At 38.9% G+C, this 17974-nt stretch overlaps 2 protein-coding genes across 3 annotated transcripts; both read left to right on the top strand.

Annotated features, from left to right (window-relative positions):
- Positions 1–600: 600 nt before the first annotated feature.
- LOC140582313 (histamine N-methyltransferase-like) lies at positions 601–16310 on the top strand. The gene is made up of 11 exons (XM_072706764.1): positions 601–734; positions 1743–1888; positions 2319–2371; positions 3439–3546; positions 3690–3820; positions 4699–4792; positions 5035–5379; positions 12510–12716; positions 12824–12894; positions 14166–14244; positions 14480–16310. Exons 2-11 carry the CDS (start codon positions 1752–1754, stop codon positions 14833–14835), a joined length of 1581 nt encoding a protein of 526 aa, XP_072562865.1. The 5' UTR covers positions 601–734; positions 1743–1751; the 3' UTR covers positions 14836–16310.
- LOC140593440 (histamine N-methyltransferase-like) lies at positions 6119–12513 on the top strand. 2 transcript variants are annotated; one of them, XM_072718059.1, is made up of 5 exons: positions 6119–6231; positions 7813–7958; positions 8389–8441; positions 9509–9616; positions 11493–12513. In XM_072718059.1, the coding sequence occupies exons 2-5, from the start codon at positions 7822–7824 to the stop codon at positions 11597–11599; spliced, it is 405 nt and encodes a 134-aa protein (XP_072574160.1). In that variant the 5' UTR covers positions 6119–6231; positions 7813–7821; the 3' UTR covers positions 11600–12513. The 2 variants fall into 2 exon arrangements, with proteins under 2 accessions (XP_072574160.1, XP_072574162.1); XM_072718061.1 differs by lacking the exon at positions 11493–12513 and adding an exon at positions 9801–11482.
- Positions 16311–17974: the final 1664 nt, after the last annotated feature.

Here is a 17974-nt window from a genome sequence, read left to right as displayed (position 1 = left end):
GCATTGTATCATGTGTTTTAACAGTGAATTTGCCTGGAGCGGAAGAGGGTGCAAAGCTTACCTCCGGTCAGTGGAGGATGCTACGTGCTGCTGTGGTGGTTCTGAGGTGTAGCCGATAGGACAGTCACAACAGGTCCTTTCCAAAGGGCTCCTACAGCCTCTCCCTACCCACTTCCACTATGTTTGCGTATTCACGTTTAGGGTCCATCACATTAAATGCCATTCCAAACCAATTAGGGTAAAGTGAATGCAGGCTATAGAATGTTCCAACACCGAGTCAACATCGATGCTGACTTAGCGACAATATGTAATGCGTTTTGTGTTTGGTATGGAAAACAGTCCATGCAAACATTTACTCATTACTAACATTACTAAATGGTCATTAAAATAAATTAAAAGTGTTATTAAAAATAACCTAATAGTGGATTTGACAAAAACCATAGCAGAATCTAAAACTGAGTTTTTAATTTAGGCTTAAATTCATCAATAGTAGCGTAGGACTTTATGTTGGATGGGAGGCTATTCCATGGGCCTTGAGAGGGCGGGGCGTCTGTCCGTCTGAGGGGGCGTGTTCTGTGGAAGTGACGTCATGCATGCCATCCGCAAAGTACAGTGGGAGGGGTTACAATTTCTTACGCAATATTTCCCCCTTCAGACGCATGATTTATTCTTTCCGTTAGCAGCGAGACGTCTGTGAATGTTGCAGTTTTGTCAAGGTCGCCCACAACCGAGAAGTAAGTGAATATTTATTTTTTGCATCAAATCCACGACGTAAATTATGGTCAGATTCATTATCCTGTGAATCCTTTTCCGTCAAAGTGTGGTCAAATAATAGCTTTTTGCAATCCTAATGCTCCACCTGGATCAATTTTAATTAATTCCAATAATAAGTCCAATAGTGGGAATCCTCTGGTGGCATCTGCGTATTGCTCCTGTGTTAAAAAGTCGGTGGAAATACTATAATTTAAAAGTTTTTTGCGCTGCCCAAATGGCAAGGTATTTGCATTTTCCCATTCCTGACAAAAACCGCTTCCATGCGCCACAGCGCATACATAAATCAACACGCCATCTCACGACTACAGTGTCTAAATTTTTTTGCTACTATTACGTGTTGTCGTGGTTTGTCTTAACTGTTATTTATATTTTGATCACATTTGTGCTTATTACAGACATTTGAGGTGATTGTTAATATATTGTTTGTATTGTTACGGACTCCCAATTCCGTAAATATGGGACCAGGGATCTCATTTATCAACCGTGCGTACGAACAGTTTTGTCATTAAATCGTGTCTACGCACATTTTACGCATAGAATGATATTTATCAGTTTATTTCTGTGCGTAGAAATGTGCGTATATTTACGAACACTCTCAACTATGCGTACTATTACTCACAATCATTTGCTTTATGATATGACCCTTACCTTTGCATATAGGTGTGCGTATGGTAAATACACTAGATTTAATTATATTTTATATTTAGTAATCCTCTTACTGTGGTTAATTGTGTGAATGTTTTTCTCTCCCTATTTTTGCCGTCCCCTTCACTGTCTCCCACTGCTATGACTTACCCTGTTTCTGTGTTTGGTTGCATAATAATAATAATAATAATAATAATAATAATAATAATTAAAAAAAAAAAGTATGACACTTTATGTGTGGTAGTTCTGTACATATTAATGAACTGGTGAAGAATTAATTTAGTATGTAAAATGTTTATATTTCTTTTATATACATTTAACAGCAATGTAAAATGACTTCACGTATGAAGTGCCTTGCATTAGACTACGAAAGGTTCCACAGGTGCTTCCGGATGTTTCTGGAAGTGTCGTCGGAGCATCAAGCTACGCATAAATTCATTCATGAGAATCTTCCAGACATCCTCACATGGTAAAAGTTAAAACAGTACCGGCTTTTGTCAAACTAATATTTGAATTATAAAATGTTGTGATATATAATTTTTAGCAGAAGGGTTTCTTAAGAACCAATTCTTGAAATTCTGTGCCATAAAAATAATAAATATGATGGTAAAATAATGAACGTAGTAACAAATATATGGAAGGTAGAATATTACCATTCATAAATTTCTGAGTGAACTGTTGTATTTGTGGTTCTGTTCTGCATAGGTATAGTGATTAGTGCAGTGATTGATTTTACCAACAATACTGAACTTCAGAAGTGAGAGTGTATGCAGTTATAAATATTATCAGATTACGTGAGCCCTTATTGTTACCACAGCTGTTTGATTTGACAAGCTTATCAGCATTATAAAAGTACAACTGAAGTCCACTTTCTAACAAAGATTGTATATCTTTTGCAGCATTGGGGAGGGCAAGACTACCTTTGATGTTATTTCAGTTGGGACTGGTACAGGTATGATGTTCTCACTGGCAAAACAGTTGTAAATATGAACAATTTTAAAAAGTAGACTTAACAGACAGAAATCACATAGTGGTACAAGCTTCTGTTATAATAATAAATTAGTGATAAAAGCTAGTCTCTCCATGCACATGTATTATTTAAGTAGCTGGAAAGATGGTATGATTGGAATTCCACAAAAGACATGGGATGAATCCCTTTCACTGTCTATCTTAAATCAGTGTTATCTCTAGTTAATCCGCTGTGATTGTTTTAGAATTGCTTCACAAGAAGAAATGTCAACAAAATTTCAGTGTGCTGTAGTATAATGATAATTAGGCCTGTCAGAATTATTGCATAATCACTAGAATCATCTCCATTTATCTGTATAAAATTAGCTGGATGAGACAGAACCATCATATTTCTATCACATCTTCCACTTAGTTTTCTACTGCATAATATTTGACTGGCGCTTTAATGAAACTGATACTTCAGTGGAGTAGGAGGAAGTTGTGTAAGGTAAACTTACATCTCTGTCTTGTTTTCTGTATATCAGTCTGACATTTGAGCTAAAGTGGTCTTGATCAGTGTTTTACATTTATTGGCCTAATGTGTTTGCATATTGTGACCCTCACTCAGACACCCATTTGCTGAACAGTAATCAAAGTTGAGAGGTTAATGGGGGAACTACAGGGATCTTTGTGTAACATTTATCACTGTCTAGCACAAAGGTATTGGGAGAGTGACTTTTAAACCTTGTTCTTCAAAGCACTTAAGATGGTTCATACTCATGGGCAGTCAGTATGAATTTTTCATTGTGTGATGCTGTCCCAGTAATAGCAGAAGGTCCTCAGCCAGCTGGTCAGCCTAACGATACCCACACCTTCACTGCCAGAACCTTTTCCATCTATAGAACTTCTAACTACTGTCAATTACTGACATGCAGCAGCAATGTCTGTCCTCCGGGACCCAGCTAGGATGAATGCTGTAGGAGGAGCATGGAAGCATAAAAAGGTTTACATGGACGACATCCACAGGAAATATCTGGGCTCCATAGTTGAATCTGTGTTTCGGTCTTGCAGGAGAGGTGGACCTGGAGATACTTTCACAGCTGATTAAGGTTTTACCAGATGTGAAGGTGGGCTGTGACATGGTGGAACCCAGTGAGCCGATGCTGGAGAAATGCAAGGGTACTAGGACTTCAAATACTCACATTCATATCATGCATTTCTGAGTTTAGTCAAATACATATTGTTGTTTAATATAGTATTTAACTGAATGAATCACCATAATACATTGCACCATGTGTAAAATGTTACTTCGTCTTGTACAGAACTTGTGTTGAGAACTCCCAACTTAGAAAACGTAAACTTCACATGGAATCAGATGACTGCCTCTGAGTTTGAGAAGCGCTGGAGACACAGACAGTCAGAGAAGAAATTAGACTTCATTCATATGATTCAGGTAAACATGTCTGCAGTTCACTTTGCTGTGTTAATAGGTGGGTGAGGAGTGAAACTTCATTCATCAGATGGACAGTGTTATTTGGAGAGCTTGTAGCCAAAAGGTGGTGACTTCAAGTCAGAGGATTTGCCCTGCAGTTGTAAGCATGAGCAAGAGCTTCATTCTTTCATTAAATGCTCACCAGTATGAATAGATTAAGAGTAATTTCAAGTTCAATCAGTTGCAATAATACAAGTGCTGTTGAAAAGCACTTGAAGGTACTTTTTCAGATCAAGGGCACCTCTAGGTGGAATGCATGCAGAAGTATTCCAGTTGCTATAACCAAAGGGGTTATACCTAACTGAATGGCACCACAAATTCTCACTGAAACTGGGACTGATTTTTGGAGCTGTCCCACGATGATGTCATCACCTGAGCATGTCAATAGGTCACAAATGATCAGATGATTTTATCCGGTTGAGAAAGCCAGGTCAGCCAGTCCCAGTCCACATACCGCTGGCATATCATGTCATTCCTACTTCATTTAATGCAGAGGCATCCTGCACATCAAATATGTCCAAGTGGCTTTTGTTTACATGTTTGAATATGACACGTACTGCAAATCCCACATATTGCTTGTATTTAGCAGAAAAAAATATTTATTTCTGTATTTTAAACTCTACACACATTGTCCTCACTGTGGACGTCATTAGTAGTTACTGAAGTTTGTATTTAGAGTAGAAGCTTCCTGTCACCATTCTACACACTCAGGTTCCTGCTGGCTGATACATCCACTGATACTTATTGTCATTGTTGTCTTCTTTGCCTGAAAAGCTACTCTCCTTTGATGTAGAATTTTGTTGTTAACCTGGCCTTTTGCAATACATTTCCCCCCTCAGATGCTGTACTATGTCACTGATACTGCTGCTACTATCTCGTTTTTCCGGAGTCTCCTGAATGAAAATGGAAAACTTCTCATCATACTTATTGCTGGTATTTTTTTTTTTTTACTTTTTTGCTACAGTCTTAATGTAATAAAATTGCTATAGGATAGTTCAGAATCATAAATGACATAATAAGGTTGTTAACCTATATGTTAGCCCTGCAGATTGAAATTAATTAGTGGACTGAAACAGAAGGAAAGTGGTAGGAAGCAGAGGACAGGATTGTTGGAGACACACACTGCCTGGTGCCCGAATTCAATCTGATGTATGGTTCATTGCTCGCTGTTTCAGGGGAGAGCAGCTGGGGCAAGCTAAGGTGCACTTATGGGAATGAGCTGTATTGCACTGAAATCACCCAATGCGTGACAGCGGCAGACATCAAGCGCTACCTCACTGCCGAAGGAATCAGCTTTGAAACCTTTGTGTTGCCTTCAACGATGGACATCACAGAATGCTTCATCCCCGGTGACGAGAAGGGGGAACTGCTACTGGACTTTCTCACTGAGGTGCTGGATTTCAGCCACAGTGCACCTCCAGAGCTGAAAGCCGGCGTGATGAGCTTCCTGCGTAGCCCTGACTGCAGCAGTCAGGTGAACGGAAGGATCATATTCAGTAATAATCTGGAGGTTTTGGTTTTAGACCCATAAGATGTACAGTGGTTCACCAAATGCTCATTGCTTCTTAGATATGGTTTTCAATACTAGTAAGTTCTTAGCTATGGTTTTGTCTTGTATAGCTGTTGCCAACAGTCTCTATTTCTATACATTCTATACAATCTTTGAAACTGTAGGAAAGTCTGTGAGAAAGATATTAACAATGTATAATTCCATCTCTTCACTAATCTTGTATGTATCTAATGAATAATCAATACATTTCTTCAAGGATCCGGATTGTGTGTCTCAATAAATTGAAATTGAATTTGCGAACAGAAACTGAATTGGGAGAAGTGAATTTGTAAATATAGAGCGTCACATTTTCCGGGTAGGATTATTGTAAAGTGAAAGCAGGCTATAGAATGTTCCAACACCGAGTCAACATCGATGCTGACTTAGCGACAATATGCAATGCGTTTTGTGTTTGGTATGGAAAACAGTCCATGCAAACATTTACTCATTACTAACATTACTAAATGGTCATTAAAATAAATTAAAAGTGTTATTAAAAATAACCTAATAGTGGATTTGACAAAAACCATAGCAGAATCTAAAACTGAGTTTTTAATTTAGGCTTAAATTAATCAATAGTAGTGCAGGACTTAATGCTGGATGGGAGGCTATTCCATGGGCCTTGAGAGGGCGGGGCGTCTGTCCGTCTGAGGGGGCGTGTTCCGTGGAAGTGACATCATGCATGCCATCCGCAAAGTACAGTGGGAGGGGTTACAATTTCTTACGCAATATTTCCCCCTTCAGACGCATGATTTATTCTTTCCGTTAGCAGCGAGACATCTGTGAATGTTGCAGTTTTGTCAAGGTCGCCCACAACCGAGAAGTAAGTGAATATTTATTGTTTGCATCAAATCCACGACATAAAATACGGCCAGATTCATTATCCTATGAATCCTGCTCCGTCAAAGTGTGGTCAAATAATAGCTTTTTGCAATCCTAACGCTGCACCTGGATCAATTTTAATTCATTCCAATAAGTCCAATAGTGGGAATCCTCTGGTGGCATCTGCGTATTGATCCTCTGTTAAGTCGATGGAAATACTATAATTTAAATGTTTTTTGCGCTGCCCAAATGGCAAGGTATTTGCATTTTCCCATTCCCGACAAAAACCGCTTCCATGCGCCACAGCGCATACATAAATCAACACGCCATCTCACGACTACAGTGTCTAAATTTTTTTGCTACTATTACGTGTTGTCGTGGTTTGTCTTAGCTGTTATTTATATTTTGATGACATTTGTGCTTATTACAGACATTTGAGGTGATTGTTGATATATTGTTTGTATTGTTACGGACTCCCAATTCCGTAAACATGGGACCAGGGATCGCATTTATCATCCGTGCATACGAACAGTTTTGTCAATAAATCGTGTCTACGCACATTTTACGCATAGAATGATATTTATCAGTTTATTGCTGTGCGTAGAAATGTGCGTATATTTACGAACACTGTCAACTATGCGTACGTCCAAACCCCTAGTGGCAGAGAACATAACTGAAGCAAACCGATCGGTAGATAGGATAGGTACAGACTTCAGCGTATCAACTTGATAGAATGATCTAGTTATGTTCATACAGTGTATGCGCAGATAGGTCATGCTTATATAAGACAGAGAGTTGTGCCATAGTCACAAAAGGTCCATGGCCAAAGAAATAATGTCACTGTCACTATATACAATCTTGAGATACGCGAGAACGAGTTACGTTCGATCGCATTTACCTCCAAGGTCCATAGTAAATAATGTACACTGATCGAAAAACGTCTGAAAGCGGACGTAGTACGACGTTACCGGGTGCATTACTAAAATGCAGGGGTAGGCAATGTTGTCTTCAAATGATCAGTGTGTATCTCGGTTTTTGAGAACTTTTAGGTCAGTTGTACAAACCCAGGTATCAGAACAATTCAGCCAGTCAGTCCTCTAATTAGTAATTTAATTAGGGAGTTGAAGCAGAAACCACCATAGACCTCTGGATAAGATTGTCTACCCCTGACTTAGTGTAACAGGTGCAGGAGAATTGGCAGCATTGCCAACTATTTAATGACCCACTGTCCTTATACATAAAGTAATGTACATATGATGGACAGCATTCATAATGCATAATAAACATGGATATAATGTACTATGCATTTTGATAAATATTTATAGCCATATTTGTAATGCTTTATAAATGTATTATTATTTGTAAAGCATTAGTAACATTTTAACATTGTTCCATAAAAACATAAAGATTATATTTCCTGAATCAGTTCCCTTCTTTATTCATGTTTTATTTCAATATTTTTATTTGATTCTATGATAAAGTATGACACTTTCTGTGTGGTAGTTCTGTACATATTAATGAACTGGTGAAGAATTAATTTAGTATGTAAAATGTTTATATTTCTTTTATATACATTTAACAGCAATCTAAAATGACTTCACGTATGAAGTGCCTTGCATTAGACTACGAAAGGTTCCACAAGTGCTTCCGGATGTTTCTGGAATTGTCGTCGGAGCATCAAGCTACGCATAAATTCATTCATGAGAATCTTCCTGACATCCTCACATGGTAAAAGTTAAAACAGTACCGGCTTTTGTCAAACAAATATTTGAATTATAAAATGTTGTGATATATAATTTTTAGGAGAAGGGTTTCTTAAGAACCAATTCTTGAAATTCTGTGCCATAAAAATAATAAATATGATGGTAAAATAATGAACGTAGTAACAAATATTTGGAAGGTAGAATATTACCATTCATAAATTTCTGAGTGAACTGTTGTATTTGTGGTTCTGTTCTGCATAGGTATAGTGATTAGTGCAGTGATTGATGTTACCAACAATACTGAACTTCAGAAGTGAGAGTGTATGCAGTTATAAATATTATCAGATTACGTGAGCCCTTATTGTTACCACAGCTGTTTGATTTGACAAGCTTATCAGCATTATAAAAGTACAACTGAAGTCCACTTTCTAACAAAGATTGTATATCTTTTGCAGCATTGGGGAGGGCAAGACTACCTTTGATGTTATTTCAGTTGGGACTGGTACAGGTATGATGTTCTCACTGGCAAAACAGTTGTAAATATGAACAATTTTAAAAAGTAGACTTAACAGACAGAAATCACATAGTGGTACAAGCTTCTGTTATAATAATAAATTAGTGATAAAAGCTAGTCTCTCCATGCACATGTATTATTTAAGTAGCTGGAAAGATGGTATGATTGGAATTCCACAAAAGACATGGGATGAATCCCTTTCACTGTCTATCTTAAATCAGTGTTATCTCTAGTTAATCCGCTGTGATTGTTTTAGAATTGCTTCACAAGAAGAAATGTCAACAAAATTTCAGTGTGCTGTAGTATAATGATAATTAGGCCTGTCAGAATTATTGCATAATCACTAGAATCATCTCCATTTATCTGTATAAAATTAGCTGGATGAGACAGAACCATCATATTTCTATCACATCTTCCACTTAGTTTTCTACTGCATAATATTTGACTGGCGCTTTAATGAAACTGATACTTCAGTGGAGTAGGAGGAAGTTGTGTAAGGTAAACTTACATCTCTGTCTTGTTTTCTGTATATCAGTCTGACATTTGAGCTAAAGTGGTCTTGATCAGTGTTTTACATTTATTGGCCTAATGTGTTTGCATATTGTGACCCTCACTCAGACACCCATTTGCTGAACAGTCATCAAAGTTGAGAGGTTAATGGGGGAACTACAGGGATCTTTGTGTAACATTTATCACTGTCTAGCACAAAGGTATTGGGAGAGTGACTTTTAAACCTTGTTCTTCAAAGCACTTAAGATGGTTCATACTCATGGGCAGTCAGTATGAATTTTTCATTGTGTGATGCTGTCCCAGTAATAGCAGAAGGTCCTCAGCCAGCTGGTCAGCCTAACGATACCCACACCTTCACTGCCAGAACCTTTTCCATCTGTAGAACTTCTAACTACTGTCAATTACTGACATGAAGCAGCAATGTCTGTCCTCCGGGACCCAGCTAGGATGAATGCTGTAGGAGGAGCATGAATGCATGAAAAGGTTTACATGGACGACATCCACAGGAAATATCTGGGCTCCATAGTTGAATCTGTGTTTCGGTCTTGCAGGAGAGGTGGACCTGGAGATACTTTCACAGCTGATTAAGGTTTTACCAGATGTGAAGGTGGGCTGTGACATGGTGGAACCCAGTGAGCCGATGCTGGAGAAATGCAAGGGTACTAGGACTTAAAATACTCACATTCATATCATGTAGGGCTGAACGATTTATCGATTTCAAGTCGAAATCGCGATTTGAAACAACGCGATTAGGCTGCGATTTAGGATATACATTATACAGCAGGGTTTAAAACTCTTGTGAGAATAGTTTTCCAAATTCATGCCGTGCTCTCTATGTGACAGTCATGCTCACCAATCAGAAGTGGCCCAAGACGACGGAGTATACGCCCACAAACAGCAAATACTTGAAACCCAAGTAAAATGTTGCCTTCGCGGTGCATAGAAAATACTGATTCTGCTACTGAGTTGTAAGTGAATTGCCTTCCCATTTCATGGTCCGAGATTGTTTCAAAAAGATCCTGTCATCAATAAAACCGGCGACCTCCTTTTAACTACCAGCAGCAACATATTTCAGCGTATCACACCTTTAGTTTTTGTTAATGGGAAATCGCATTAGCATGACCCATCAAAACAAGAAAGAGACAGTCAGTAATCCTGTGACCCCCAGAAAAGCCATAGAACCCATAATATAGTCGTGTTTGTCATATGTTTTTGTGCTCATTGATTTAAGTATTGATTTCCATAGATTAATCTTGTGAAATGAATCTTAATCCCACAACTAATTAAATAAAAGCCTCGCTTTTAACATAGCCTACTAAAAGAACAGATCACTTTAATCGCTATTATAGTTATGGGCACAGTGTTATCATTTAGAAAAGACATTAAAAAGTGACACAAAATGTTTTTTCATTTTCTCATTCGTTTTGTATTTGTCAGAGCAACAAGGCAAAGGAATGATAATCCGCTTCAGTCGAAATCTGCATTTTACGAGCTCATTTCAAATAGAATGCAGGGTTACCAACTTTGGTCAGCTGCCTCGAGTGAGGCTTTCTGTTTGAGACGGATCTGCACATACATTTACGTGTATGTAAGAGTTTTATTACCATGTAAATAGTATGTAGGGTTTGCAAACTGCCCTAACGTTTTTGATGCAGCTAATTCTAAGTTCATAATGGAATAATTTATATTTGCCATAAGATTTCTTGCGTGTGAGTCTGAAAGCGTGTTACCCAAACCCGTGAGAGTTTGCAACACTGAACACATAATTTTTTTTGTTTCCCCTGAATTGATTTGTATAGAGAATAACCATATAGCCTATGCTACAGTTGATAAAAAGCGGAAACTTCGACCAACATATGACATCACCAATAAACTATACGTCTATTTATTTGACATTTTATAAAATGCATACTACGGTCGAAATTTTTCCAGCTTTACTATTTCAGAACAGCCACTCTGTTATGAACATTGTAGCTTTTTGGTTGAAATTGATAGATTTGCTGCTGATATTAACACTAATAACACATTAGCGCAAACAAATGGGCTGCATACACCGAAGTAGTTCTTACTTGTTCATTGGCGTGGGAAAAGGTGTTTCTAGTGTTATTAGGGGACCAAGCTGTTTGCTGCATGATCGCTATTGTTTTTCTTTTTGCTGCAACTGTATTCATTATTACCTTATTTAACTTAACACACCACATCTTTAAATTCTTATCCTTGCATTAGAATATAGACCAGTTCATATTTTGACGGTATCTCATGTGGTAATGCTGGGTCATATGTTTTAAATTTATTACACACTTAATATTGAACTGAAGCTTGACGTATAAAACATTATATCGCACGTCAAATCGTAATTGCAATGTCTGTCAGAAAAATCGCGATTAGACATTTTACACAAATCGTTCAGCCCTAATATCACGCATTTAGAAGTTTAGTCAAATACATATTGTTGTTTAATATGGTCAGTGTTAATAGTGTTTAACTGAATGAGTCATAATACATAGGTGTAAAACATTGCTTTGTCTTGTGCAGAACTTATGTTGAGAACTCCCAACTTGGAAAACATAAACTTCACATGGAATCAGATGACTGCCTCTGAGTTTGAGAAGCACTGGAGAGACAGTCAGAGAAGAAATTAGACTTCATTTGTATGATTCAGGTGAACATGTCTGCAGTTTGCTGTGTTAATAGGTGAATGCTGAGTGAAATTTCATTCGATAGGCCAACAGTGTTATTTTGAGAGATTGTAGCCAAAAGCTTCTGACTTCAAATCCCAGGATTTGCCCTGCAGTTACAACCATGGTCAAAGGCTTCATTTTGTCATTAAATATTAATCTATATAAACAGATCCCTGCTACCTAAACAGTGTGGATGTGAAATTTAAGGAAGCTTGATACCCTTATAACATCAGTGGGAATGAGAGAATCCCAGGATTGTAGTCAGTGTCTCATTTGTGCTGGTTGTTGGGCCACACAAACAGCTTCAGAGAGGTTGAGAGGAGGAGACTATGGATTTAACTCCTGTTTCATTGTGCTCATATATATCACATTCCGGTAGACTTTTGTTTCACTATGTTTATATACAGACATGGACAAATTTGTTGATACCCTTCCACAAAAAAACAAAAGTTATCTCTGAAATAACTTGAAACTGACAAGTGTAATGGCATCACTTATTGTTTATTCCATGTTTAACAAAAAACAGAATTTGCTTTTTATTATTGATTCAGTCAAATATCTTATATAATTAAACAAATTAACACTGCACAGACAAAATAGATGGTACCCTCAATTTAATATTTTGTAGCTCCACCTTTTGCAGCAATCGCTGCCCACAAGCGATCTCTGTACTTCACAATGAGACATCTGCACTTGCCAAAAGGTAGTTTGGCCCACTTTTCCTGAGCAAACTGCTCAAGCTGTCTCAGGTTTGAAGGCTGGCATCTCCACACTGCAATTTTCAGATCTTAGTTCAATAGGATTAAGATCTGGGCTCATGGAGGGCCATTGAAGAATAGTCCAATGATTTTTTTCTTCAGCCATTCTTGAGGGCTTCTAGCTGTACAGTATGTTTTGGGTCATTATCCTGTTGGAGGACCTGTGACTGAGGCTGAGCTTTCTGACACTGGACGGTATGTTTCGCTCCGGGATGCCTTGGTAGTCTTCATTGTGTCCTGCACAGATTCAAGGTTCCCGGTGCCAGATGCAGCAAAGCAGCCCCAAAACAAAACTGAGCCCCCTCCATGTTTCACAGTAGGTATGGTGTTCTATTCTTTTAAAAGCCTCATTTTTCCATCTGTAAACATAGCACTGATGTGACTGGCCCAAAAGCTCCAGTTTGGCTTTATGTTTTTCTGTCAATAGTGGAGCCCTCCTGGGTCTTCTTCCATGGAGCCCATTATTGTTCAAAATGTGATGGATGGTGTGATCAGAAGGTAACGTATCTTGACCGTAGAGCTCAGCTTGAATTGTTCTGGATGGTTTCCTTTGTTCTTTTTTGACCATCCACACTGTCCTTCTGATTAACATGGGGTTGCATATCCTCTTGTGTCCACATCCTGGGAGGCTGGTTACCGTCCCATGGACCTTATACTTTATAACAATATTGGCAACTTGTGGTCACAGGAACATGAAGCCGCTTTGAAATGGTCCTATAGCCTTTACCTTTAACATTGTTGTCTATGATCTTCTTTCTGAGCTGCTCAGACAGCTCTCTTTTGCTTTCTCTGGTCCATGTTCAGGGTGGTGCACACAATGATACCAAACAACACAGTAGCATGTTCTTTCCCTTTAGAATTTAGTGGTCATTGTCAACACACCACAGCACACAGTGCGCAACAACGAAATGTGTCCTCTGCATTTGACCCATATGTGACTTTCATGACATAGCAGGGGGCAGCTAATTCAGCGCCCGGGGAGCAGTGCTTGGGGGCGGTACCTTGCTCAGGGTACCTCAGTGGTGACTGGCTGGTGGGGGATTCGAACCTGCAATCTTTCAATTACAAGTGCGCTACCCTAACCATCAAGCCACCACTGAATGGCTGAAGAAGAGCTTGAAGGCACCTGTGATACTGACCAACAAGTTTGTCCACGTCTACAAATCACTCTCAATTAGCTTTTGTTTCAGTTTGGTTATATTGTATGTAAAACAATGTGCATGCTTACTGTAGGTGTAGCAATAGTAATAGCAGTTATGGTATAATAATCAGTACTTATGTAAAAGGACATCATTTTTCCAGTTTATCAATCAGGTTTTATTGGTTTGAAATGTTTATACTCTTTTTCAGATTTATCAAACATGGAAGAGTATATGAAAAAATATATGTGAGAGGGTGTGGCCCTTGCAGGAAAGTTTAGGAGTTTTAAGGACAGAACTGAAGGGCCTTGTACCAGGAACCTTGAAAAGGTAGAAAGATAGATGAGAGTCGAGCTCACGGGAAACATCTGGCAAGTTCATGTAGGGACGTCACTCACGGAAAAGGTATAGAAATGGACGTTAATTTGTGAAAGGGGGCTCTTCTCCTGTGCACACAGATGAAATAAACGGGAAACGTCTCATTCATGTCCATCCGAAATTGGGTTCCTGCTGGTTGACGTTTCCACCAATAGAAAATCATTGTCGTTGTTGTCTTAGGGGCCTAAAAATCTGCAGTCCCTAAATGTGTGTCTTGAATTTTAACCCGTCCATTTGCATTTTCCCCCTCAGATGGTGGACTGTGTTACTATCTCATTTTTCCGGAGTCTCTTAATTGAAAATGGAAAACTTCTCATCATACTTGTTGCTGGTATTTTTATTTATTTATTTTTTACCTTTTACTTTGCTGCCTTAATGTAATAACTATAGGATAGTGCAGAATGAGAAACTACGTAATAAGAGTGTTAATCTGTATGTTTAGCCCTGCAGATTGAAATTAATTATTGGACTGAAATGGGCAGATAGTGGTAGGACGCAGAGGACAGGATTGTTGGTGACACACTCCCTGGTTCCCTAACTCAACGGTTCATTGCTGTCTGTTTCAGGAGAGAGTGGTTGGGGCAAGCTGTGGGACACTTATGGGAAGGAGCTATGTTGCACCGAAATAACTCACTGGGTGACAGCAGCAGACATCAAGCGCTACCTCACTGCTGAAGGAATCAGCTTTGAAACCTTTGTGTTGCCTTCGACGATGGACATCACAGAATGCTTCATCCCTGGTGACAAGAAGGGGGAACTGCTACTGGACTTTCTCACTGAGTTGCAAGACTTCAGCCACAGTGCACCTCCAGAGCTGAAAGCCGGCGTGATGAGCTTCCTGCGTAGCCCTGACTGCAGCAGTCAGGTGAACGGAAGGATCATATTCAATAATAATCTGGAGGCTTTGGTTTTAGACCCATAAGATGCATAGCAGTTCACCAAATGCTCATTGCTTCTTAGATATGGTTTTCAGTAGAGTAGTACAGTGGTACCTCGGTTCTCGAACTCACTAGAACTCGAATTTCTTGAAAGTCGAACAAACCAGTTTGACCTAGAGCTCGATCTGAATATCAGAAGTCAAACCGTGAACGCTGACCTAATATAAATTGTACGCGCCAGGAAATGAGTCATACTACAATGCAATTCTTACTTGAATGCCTTCTTCACAGACTGGACGATTAACCAAATAAAGCAGCGCAACATTACAGTAACTAACAATAAATAAACCACTAACTTACGTGTACTATTAGAACATTTATGACATTTATTTAAACTTTATTTTACCAGGTAAATTAACTGAAAACCAGTTCTCACTGCTGTACGTGATATTTGCAAGAGGGTCTAGCTGCAGACGCCTGTAGAGTGGACCTCCACAGGAAACACGTGATCTTTAAGGACGTAAAGTGGAGCTCCGGTTAGGGTTAAGGTTAAGGTTTATTCGCTGTGACACAGAGTTGAGGCCACATGTTTCCTGTGGAGGTGACGTATTTCCGGTGGAGCTCCACTCTACAGGCGTCTGCAGCTAGACCCTTCTTGATATTCGGGAGAAATAGCAGATTACGCATCGGAACTGCCTGGGATACAAAAGTCATGCGTGTAACTAAACTCTTCAGCTAATAAGGGCGAACATGTGTCATCACGGAGGCGGTTCCAGTTTGTGCAGCCGGGTGAGAGGTTGCAATGCATCTAACTGTAATGCATTGCGTCAGGATCAGGATGCGTTGCTTTAAGCCAGCACTGTAAGCAAGTCGAACGCACCCAATGACCGGACTGGGGAAACAAACTGAAACGGAGACTTAATACAGAGGACTAATGACAAGAACCAGAAACAGCTGATCACATGGGGATCCCACACGAGGTTAACGAGGGGACGTGGCACACGGAAGGAGCGGACGATCGGGGCAGGACAGGGGTAATGTTGGGATAAGATCTTTATCGTTTTGGAAGCCATTAAGAAAAAAATGCTCTTCTTGTTTTATCCTGTTCATTTTGTGTTTAAATGCTAAAAAAAAAAAAAATATTTAGGTGTAATTTTGGGGGGCCGGGAACCAATTAATTGGTTTTCCATTATTTCTTATGGGAAAAAATAAGAACTCAAACTTTTTAGGATTCGATCCGGAGTCCGGAACGGATTAAGTTCGAGAACCGAGGTACCACTGTATATGAAAGTGAGATTGTACTTTCATAAGTATGGTGTTATTTTGTATGGCTGTTGTTGTCAGACTTAACAAAAGAAACCTCTTTCTCCCTGAAATTCTACATTCTGTACAATTATTGAAACTGTAGTAATGTCAGTGTGAAAGATTAACAATGAATAATTTCATTTCTTCACTAATCTTGTTTGTCTGTATAATCAATGCATTTCCTAACAGAAATAAAACATAAGCATATACATTCCCCTAAAGCTTAAATTCAATCATGTCAATGGAGAAAATGTACAGTTTAGAGTGGCCATTATTTTACATATGAATCATATGAATCCTGTTTGTAGTTCATACTAAATACATGCTGACAGCAGCCAGTGTTTTATGTGGATCAACACAGAGCCAGACATTCTGTAAATTGCGCTTTGTGTGACATATCAAACCGGCTCATATGACTCACTCTCTCAACTCCCAATCTGGAGACGTCTAAAAAGGGCCTTTGGCTTTGATGTGTTTTGCATGATGTAAGTAACATTGACTATCTTGTAAAAATGGCACATGTCAAGATCTGGGATATATTAGATGATAAGCCAACATTGAGTACTCGTAGTTGACGTGTTGAATGCATAAGAAAAGGCCAGACATAAAGACTCAATGACATTGATAAGGGTCAAATCACTTTAGCCAGATGATTGCGTCAGAGTGTCTCCAAAATGGCCAGGCTTTTGGGGTGCTCACGGCCTGCTATGGTGAGTACCTACTGAGAGTGGTCCGAGGAAGGAAAAACCATGATCCACCAGCAGGTAAGACTTGTCAATGCAAGACCTGAGTGAAGGCTGTTATGTCTGGTACAAACCAACAGAAGGGCTGTTGTGGTGCATATTGCAGATAATGTTAACAAGAGTGATGTGTCACGTCACACTGCATCGTGCCTTGCAACAGCATGTAAATTTTCATCCCTGAGTGGGTTTTGTTCCTTCTGAGTGGTCACAAGATGTCCTCATTGCTTGTGTTAGATTACGATAAACCTCATTTGCTAATTGATAGATTTGGGTATGGACAGTAGAGACATGTGTCTAACAATATTCTGGCAGTACTGAATTGTCCTTGCCAATAATTTTAGCAATCTCCAAACTTTTTCACATTAAGGTCATTTAGAGTAGAATTAAATGTAAAACATTTCCTACTGAAATTCGTTTTGCAAATCAAGGGTGTGTACGAGTAGCATTTCAGTTACCCTCTTGTCTGTTTCAGTAGCTCATTGTTATCCTTTTAAAAGTTCACAGAGGTGACGATAGAAGGAAACCAATGTATGACATCACCACATTAATTAAAACCAGTGTTTTGTGTTAAGTGACAAGGTGCACAAATTTCTAAAATAACATATTGTGTGCCTTTTGTTAAGAGACATATCATTGATGCAAAATATAGGAATATTCTTACCTGCAAAGGCTGTACTGAGCAATGTAATGGTGTGTCTTTATTTTATGATAAGAATAAAAATAATAATAATGATAAGGCTCAACCTTAACAACCTTCTTATCACAAGCACAGAGGCTTCAGGCCCGTTCATACTTCACTTGTCCATTTGCGATTTCGATTGCGCAAGGGGGGAAGTGATGTAAACTTCATAATGGGGGTTGGCTGCGGTCAATACGTGTGTAGCCTGCATTTTTATGTCTAGCGGAAACCTCATGTGTGGACTGCGCATGTGCAAGATAATTGACTAGATACATCCAGTACGTGGCGTGTATGTAAACGTTTGGTTTGTTCATTTCAAAACAATAAACATCAATAGCTCCGGAAACCTTGTCTCATTTATATTTGTTGAAGATTAATGATATATTCTACCTCTGTCTTGATTATTATTGATTTCTACCCAAAAATCATATTTTATTACAAGAATCAAACAGTACT

Source organism: Paramormyrops kingsleyae, chromosome 1, assembly GCF_048594095.1.
Source record: "Paramormyrops kingsleyae isolate MSU_618 chromosome 1, PKINGS_0.4, whole genome shotgun sequence".
Lineage (NCBI taxonomy): Eukaryota > Metazoa > Chordata > Actinopteri > Osteoglossiformes > Mormyridae > Paramormyrops > Paramormyrops kingsleyae.
The sequence above is the reverse complement of the archived record's forward strand: the minus strand, read 5'-3'. Positions and strand labels throughout refer to the sequence as shown.